Source organism: Elephas maximus, chromosome 18 (genome assembly GCF_024166365.1).
Source record: "Elephas maximus indicus isolate mEleMax1 chromosome 18, mEleMax1 primary haplotype, whole genome shotgun sequence".
Classification (NCBI taxonomy): domain Eukaryota; kingdom Metazoa; phylum Chordata; class Mammalia; order Proboscidea; family Elephantidae; genus Elephas; species Elephas maximus.
In genome coordinates this window covers 17,139,148-17,147,573 of record NC_064836.1, presented here as the reverse complement: position 1 = coordinate 17,147,573, position 8,426 = coordinate 17,139,148, and the positions used below count along the sequence as shown (strand labels likewise).

At 38.0% G+C, this 8,426-nt stretch overlaps 1 protein-coding gene across 3 annotated transcripts in view; it reads right to left on the bottom strand.

The window, feature by feature from the left end:
* Positions 1-298: 298 nt before the first annotated feature.
* LOC126061787 (C4b-binding protein alpha chain-like) overlaps positions 299-8,426 on the bottom strand; it is a 47,028-nt gene continuing 38,900 nt past the window's right edge. For all 3 annotated transcript variants that reach the window (XM_049858567.1, XM_049858569.1, XM_049858568.1), the window contains exons 3-5: positions 7,397-7,567; positions 2,346-2,521; positions 299-835 (exon numbers count right to left, since the gene is read on the bottom strand). In XM_049858567.1, the coding sequence (XP_049714524.1) occupies positions 680-835; positions 2,346-2,521; positions 7,397-7,567 (503 nt within the window). In that variant the 3' untranslated portion in view covers positions 299-679. The remainder of the gene's footprint in view (positions 836-2,345; positions 2,522-7,396; positions 7,568-8,426) is intronic.

The following is an 8,426-nucleotide window of genomic DNA, read 5'->3' as shown; positions in this document are numbered from 1 at the left end:
AAAGAGCGATGACATTAAATTAGAAGATTGTATATGCCCGAGAGGTTGATACTTGGGTTATACATAGATCAGGTTTTGAAGAACTTATAGCTTGTCATTACGGGATGGACGGGATGTTGGACAAAACCAAATATATCTTAAATGTGGAAGATGATAAATGACTCCAGATAAATACTGGTCAAATAGGGAGAGAAGAGAGACTTGGAGGAAGATGTGATGTTTGACCTGAGCACTGAAAGGTGAGTAGGAAGTGATGATGTAGCATAAAGACAATTCAGACAAAGGTAGCAACGTGGGTGTAAGTCTATATTTTCAAAGAAACATTAGGAAGTGATTTGTAAAGGGCCCTAAGTTTTCATTACACAGAAATCTAAGTGAAAACAAGGAAAATTTGATTTTCGACAGGTGATCATTTATTTTAGACAGCCCACCAAATCCAGGAAAGCAGAAGCGTAAGATGAGCTGTGAGGACATAAATCAATAAATAGTTCCACATCATCAGTGGCACTAAGAATATTAACTAATTCTTCCAACACAGGAATATTTTTCTAGTGAATGATAATATTTAAGAAACAGTAGAGTTTGGGTCTGGCTTCTTAGCGTTACTATATAGGAAGAGGACCTAATTTCTCTATTTTCTTTAGGGGAAGAGGGATGGAGTAGATGTGCTGATTTCTAACTAGTGTTCCTCTTCAAGTCCAACTCTTCGTGCCAGTTGTTCAATCTCCAACGACAGTTTATATACTTCCAGGGCCATTTTCACATCCTGCGGCCTTGGGAGACACTGCATGAGGCATCTGCCTGATAGCACTTGTTTGCAGCCTTCAGGGGCTTCCTAAAAGAGATAGACAAAAGCTTCTTTTTAAAAAGCTTCTTTTTAAACTGACAGTGTAAGATTCTTTCAGGATTCCTCACCATTGACAGCAAATTGGAGTATTATACCCTCCAAAAGATATTCTGTCTCAGCAAAGTGTTCACCTTAGGGCAGAGTTATGGATTAGATTGTGTCCCCCCAAAATAAAGGTGGAAATCCTAACCCCTGCACCTGTAAATATGACCCTATTTGGAAATAGGAGTTTTCTTTTGTTAGGTTAATGACATCATACCAGAGCAGGGTGAGTACTAAACCTAATTACTTCTGAGTAATATCTTATAAATAGAGCAGAATAGACACAGAGACACACACAGGGCGAAGATAGATGCCATGTGAGGACCTGTCTACAAGCAAAGGAACACCAAGTATTGCTGCAGACACCAGAAACTAGGAGAGAGGCCCACAGAGAGAATCAACATGGCCAAGACCCCGATTTGCACTTTTAGCCTCCAGAACTATGAGAAAATAAATTTCTGTCCTTTAAAGCAACCACTTGTGGTATTTTTTGCTACGGTAGCTCTAAGTAACTAAGACAGGTAACAATGAATAGCTGCTGAAGCAGGGAAAGGACACGCTGCAGAGGACACCCAGAGGGCTCTTCAGGGACAACTGGAAGGAGAGTTCTGAGGACCCATCCAAAACGGAGCAAAAGCATAGCATTTATTGTTAAAAATATAGGCCTGGTGGCCAAGTCACTTGGATTGATGAGGCCCTCCTATCTAAGGATCTTGGTCCTTCTTGCTATAAAATGAGAGAATTAGAACATGCCTCAACGAACTCACCACAGTACTTCAAGGTTAAAACTGCTAATTCCCATAGGTGATTCAAACAACTCAGAAATGAATCCTGACAAAAGTCTGATTCATTGACATTGGCTGCGATGGTGCTTTGAAGGAGGTTGCCATTTTTAGGGTGTGATGGGACACCCTGAAATGTGTGCCACTGTTGTGAGTTGAATTGTTTCCCCCTGAAATATGTGTTATCTCGCCTAGGCCATGATTCCCAGTATTATGTTGTCCAGCATTTTGTGATCTGATGTGATTATCCTAAGTGTTGTAAATCCTAACCACTATGATGTTAATGGTACCGGGTTAGAGGCAGTTATGTTAATGAGGCAGGGCTCAATCTACAGAATTAGGTTTATCTTGAGTCAATTTCTTTTGAGATATAAAAGAGAGAATGGAGCAGAAAGCAGAGGAACCTCATACCACCAAGAAAGAAGCATCAGGAGCATAGCGTGTCCTTTGGACCTGGAGTACCTACACTGAGAAGTTCTTAGGCCAGGGGAAGATTAATGACAAGGACCTTCCCCCAGAACCTACAGAGAGAGAAAGACTTCCCCTAGAACTGGTGCCATGAATTCGGACTTCTAGCCTCCTAGACTGTGAAAGAATAAATTTCTGTTTGTTAAAGCCATCCACTTGTGGTATTTCTGTTATAGCAGCAGTAGATGACTAAGACAGCTACTTACCCACTCACACTTGGGCACCCGTGGGTACCAGGTTCTGTTCTCTGAGCAAGTGATACTCTGGAGACCAACTACACCATAGCCGGGATCACACTTAATGATGACATTTTCAGTCTCAACATACTGATCCTTATCCACATACAGCTTCCCATTTTCTATCTCCGGTTTCAAACACAGAGCTGTAATGGAAATACAATTTTGATCATCCTTGATTCTCAGGAAAAGATTGTATAATAGTACAGACTATTGAAAGGTGAGAAACACTGATAACAAATTATACTCAAATTGAGAGTTGCTCTTTGCCTCTGTTTATTTTATGATAATAATAAAATTAATAATAATAATGTTTTTATACACATACTACATGTCAAGGTAAATACTATTGCAAACAAATATTACTTTCTTCATTAGGCTAGAAAGGAAAACAAGCTACAGAGGGTTTATATAATTTTCCCAAGGTCACATAGCTTTTAGGTTGTATGATTATGTTATAAGCCTAAGTATTGTGATCTCAGAATCTGAGTTTTCAAAACTACTATAACTCAAAACCTTGTTCTTTACACGGCCCTAAGCATATCATTTTTATTCTCCTCTTAATATCCTGTGTTAAATAGAGATAATAGTGGGAAATTATCTCCTCAAGTTGCTGTTAGCAGAGTGATAAAAATGCCATGTGGAATCGAAAGGCAGACTCAAACCTGACCTCATATTTGTCACCCCAGCGTGGTGGTCAACCAGAAATCTCTTACCAGATCAACCTGTATGAGGCTGTAGTGAAGATATCAGATACTTCAAGGATGTTTAGAATTTACACATTCAAACTTAAGCAGGTATTCACTAAGATCTTGCTAAGTCTCCATTGATACTGTCAAATTAACAGTTGTTATCTCTAGGTCCAGAATCAGAACCACATATACACATACACTTGATTTATTACAAAGGTAGCACTGCACAGCAGTGAGGAAACTATGTTCTAATTCATAAATGGTGCAGGGTTAAACAGATATCCACTGGGAGGAAAACAAAATTTGATCCGTACTTTATACCATAAACAAATAGTGATTCTAGGCGGACTGAAGATATCAACATTAAAGATAAAAAAATAAAACTTCTGGAAAGTAACATAGGAGAATATTTGTGTGACCTCGTTGTAGGCAAATATAGCTTAAATAGGACAAAAAAGCTCCAACCATCAAGGAAAAGATTGATAAATTGAAGAACTTCTGCTTGTCAAAACTAGGACACTCACACATTACTGGTAAATTGTTACAACTACTTTTGAATAAAATTTGTCATTATCCACTAAAGGTGAATATGTATAAACCCTATGCAACAGCAACTCCACTCCTAAATTTATTCTCAACAGAAACACATGCATATTTGTATCAAGAGATGTGTCCCAGCATTATTCCTAATAGTCTGCAACACAAAAAACCCAAACTTTACCTATACAATGTTTATACAGTATTAAAATGGATACATAAACAAGGTATATTCATTCAATGGAACATCGTTGTTGTTATGGGCAGTCATGTCAGTTCCAACTCATAGCGACTCTATGTACGACAAAATGAAGCACTGCCCAGTCCTGTACCATCCTCACAGTGGTTGCTATATTTGAGCCCGTTGTGTCAATTCATCTCATTGAGGGTCTTCTTTTTTACTGACCTTCTACCTTACCAACCATGATGTCCTTCTCCAAGGACTGGTCCCTCCTGATAATATGTCCAAAGTACGTGAGACAAAGCTTCCCCATCCTCACTTCCAAGGAGCACTATGACTGTACTTCTTCCAATACACTTGTTTGTTCTTCTGGCAGTACGTGGTATATTCGATATTCTTCACTAATGCAATAATTCGGCATCAATTCTTCTTTGGTCTCCCTTATTCATTGTCCAGCTTTCACATACATATGAGGTGACTGAAAATATCATGGCTTAGATCAGGCACACCTTAGTCCTCAAGGTGACATCTTTGCTTTTCAACACTTTAAAGAGGTCCTTTGCAACAGATTTGCCCAGTAGAACACGGCATTTCTCGACTGCTGCTTCCATGGCTGTTGATTGTGGATCCAAGTAAAATTAAATCCTTGACAACTTCAATCTTTTCTGTTTATCATGATGCTGCTTATTGGTCCAGTTATGAAGACTTTTGTTTTCTTTATGTTGAGCCGTAATCCATACTGAAGGCTGTGGTCTTTGATCTTCATCAGTGCTTCAAGATCTCTTCATTTTCAGCAAGCAAGGTTGTGTCATCTGCATATCTCAGGTTGTTAATGAGTCTTCCACCAATCCTGATCCCACATTCTTCCTCATACAGTCCAGCTTCTCGGATTACCTGCTAGGCCTGCAGACTGAATAAGTATGGTGAAAATATATCACCACGACACACATCTTTCCTGATTTTAAACCACCCAGTATTCCTTTGGTCTGTTCTGTTCTTTTTTGTTTAAACCACCCAGTATTCCTTTGTTGTGAAAAGATACCACCACGACACATATCTTTCCTGACTTTAAACCACTCAGTCTTCCTTTGTTCTGTTCAAATGACTAACTCTTGGTCTATGTACAGGTTCCACATGAGCACAATTAAGTGTTCTAGAATTCCCATTCTTAACAATGTTGTCCATGATTTATGCTCCACACAGTTGAATGCATTTGCATAGTCAATAAAACACAGGTAAACATCTTTCTGGTATTCTCTGCTTTCAGCCAGGATCCATCTGACATCAGCAATGATACCTCTCATTCCATGATCTCTTCTGAATCTGGCTTGAACTTTGGCAGTTCCCTGTGGAGGCACTGCTGCAAATGTCTTTAATTATCTTCAATGAAATTTTGTGTCTGATATTAATGATATTATTCTATAATTTCTGCATTCTTTTGGATCACCATTCTTTGGAATGAGCATAAATATGGATCTCTTTCAATTGGTTGGCCAAGTAGCTGTCTTCTAAATTTCTTGGCATTGATGAGTACCTCCATCCATTTGTGGAAATATCTCAGTTGGTGTTCCATCAATTCCTGGAGCCTTTTTTTTTTTTTTTTTTGCCAATGCCTTCAGTGCAGCTTTGACTTCTTCCTTCAATACCATTGGTTCTTGATCATATGCTACCTCCTAAAATGGTTGAACTTAAACCAATTCTTTTTGATACAGTGACTGTGCATTTCTTCCATCTTCTTCTGATGCTTCCTGCCTCATTCAATATTTTGTCCATAGAATCCCTCAGTATTGCAATTCTAGAATTGAATTTTTTTTTCAGTTCTTTCAGATTGAGAAATGCTGAGTGGGTTCTTCCCTTTTGATTTTCTAACTCCAGGTCTTTGCACATTTCATAATAATTTACTTTGTCTTCTTTAGCCACACTTTGAAATCTTCTGTTTGGCTCTTTTACCTCGTTATTTCTTCCACTCACTTTAGTTACTCTACATTCAAGAGCAAGTTTCAGAGTCTCTTCTGACATCTATTTGGTCTTTTCTCTCTCTTCTGTCTTTTTAACCATCTTTTGCTTCCTTGAGTATGATGTCTTTGATGTCATCCCACAACTTGTCCGGTCTTTGGTTATTAGTGTTCAATTAGTCAAATCTATTCTTTAGATGGTCTCTAAATTTAGGTGGGATATACTCAAGGTTGTATTTTGGTTCTGATGGACTTGTTTTAATTCTTTTCAGCTTCAATTTAAACTTGCATATGAGCAATTGATGGTCTGTTCCACAGTCAGCTGCTGGCCTTGTTCTGACTGATGATATTGAGCTTTTCCATCATCTCTTTCTGCAGATGTAGTTGATTTGATTCCTGTGTTTTCCATCTGGTGAGATCCACGTGTATAGTCGCCATTTATGTTGTTGAAAAAAGGTATTTGCAATGAATAAGTCGTTGGTCTTGCAAAATTCTATCATATGGTCTCTTGGTGTCATTCCTATCACCAACCACAGATCCTTCTTTGTTTCCAACTTTTGCATTCCAGTCACCAGTAATTATCAATGCATCCTGATTCCATGTTTGATCAATTTCACACTGCAGAAATTGGTAAAAATCTTCAATTTCCTCATCATTTTTTTTTTTTTTGGCATTAGTGGTTGGTGCGTAAATTTTGAATAATGGTCGTATTAACTGATCTCCTTGTAGGCATATTGATATTATCCTATCACTTACAGCATTGTACTTCAGGATAGATCTTGAAATGTTCTTTTTGACAATAAATGAGATGCCATTTCTCTTTAATTTGTAATTCCCGGCATAGTAGACCATATGATTATCTGATTCAAAATGGCCAATGCCGGCCCATTTCAGCTCACTAATGCCTAGGGTATCGATCTTTATGTGTTCCATTTTATTTTTGATGATTTCCAATTTTCCCAGTTTCATACTTTGTATATTCCATGCTCTGATTATTAATGAATGTTTACAGCTGTTTCTTCTCATTTTGAGTCGTACCACAATAAAAAAGAATAAACTATCACTACTTGCAAGAAGATAGATGTTTTTCAAAAACATGACATTGAGTAAACAAGCCAGGCACAAAATAGTACATACATGATTTCCTTTACACAAAGTCCAAAAATAGGCAAAGCTATTCTACGGTTTTAGAATTCAGAATAATGACCCCTCCGGGAAGTAGAGTCAGGGTGTAACTGGGAGGGGACATGTAGAATGCTTCTAGGATGCTGGTAGTAGTAATGCTTCTTGACTTCAATGGTAGTTACATGGGTTGGTTCATTTTGTGATAACTCATTGACACCTAAGATTTGTACACAGCTCTGTTGTATGTTATAATTAAATTTAAACTTTTTAAAAAATAAAACAAAAAGTGGCCCTTTAAATACCCTGAAAAGACATGCATTGGTAACAGTGATTACTTAAAGGGTGATAAACTGTGTGATTGTTCACACTTCGTAAATGTTGTCCCATGTGCATATATTAATGACACAAATTAATAAATACACTTAAAATACAAATTTCTAAGCACTCCCTCTGTTGGGGGAAGACTGTACTGTCAGAACTTTCATAGGTGTTCTACCTTCTTGGAAGGGCTATCAGTGAAGCTGGAGTTACCTTTACATTGAGGAGCTGGAGACGACCAACTTGAAAATGTGCAGGTGATTTTAGCCTTTCCAACCAGAACATATCCTTCATCACATTTATATTCCACCTCAGTAGGAAAGAATAGAATTGTGTTCACATATTTATAGGATCCATGAGCAATGCTTGGAGGTATTTTGCAACCTTGAATGGTGAGAGAAGAGTGAAAAAGAGTGAGCCAGTTTCATTTAATTAACAGTACAGAGTGAGGGGCCCTTCCCATTTGTCTTAGTCGTCTAGTGCTACTATAATAGAAAACCCACAAGTGAATGACTTTAACAAAGAGAAATTTATTCTCTCACAGTCTAAGAGGCTAGAAGTCCAAATTCAGGGCCCTAGCTCCAGGAAAAGGCTTTCTCTCTCTGTTGGGTCTGGGAGAATGTCCTTATCATCAATCTTCCCTGGTTGAGGAGATTCTTAGTGCAGGACCCTGGGTCCAAAGGATGTGTTGTTCTTCTGGCTCTTGTTTCTTGGTAGTATGAGGTTTCCATGCCTCTCTACTCACTTCTCTCTTTTATATCTCAAAAGAGATTGACTTAAGACAAAGCCTAACCTTGTAAATTGAGTCCTGCCTCATTAATATAATTGCCTCTAATCCTGCCTTATTAACATCATAGAGGTAGGATTTATAACACATAGGAAAATCTCATCAGATGACAAAATGGTGGACAATCACACACTACTGGGAATCCTGGCCTAGCCAAGTTGACACATATTTTGGGGGGACACAATTCAACCCATGACACTGTTTTACAGAACTAGGTCATTACATTATTACACTAGTGAGGTATGTTTCATTTTCTTGACATGACCACTGAACTTTTACACTGTTCATGGACTTTTTGGTGCAAATGCATAATGTAGCCACAAGGAGTCACTCTGAAACAGAATTTTATCCTATAATCATGAGGCAAAATGAAAAGAATGCTTACAAATTAGTTTTTAAAAAGCAGAGAAACTAATAGAAAAATGGCCAAAGGACTTGACCAGACACTTATCTAAA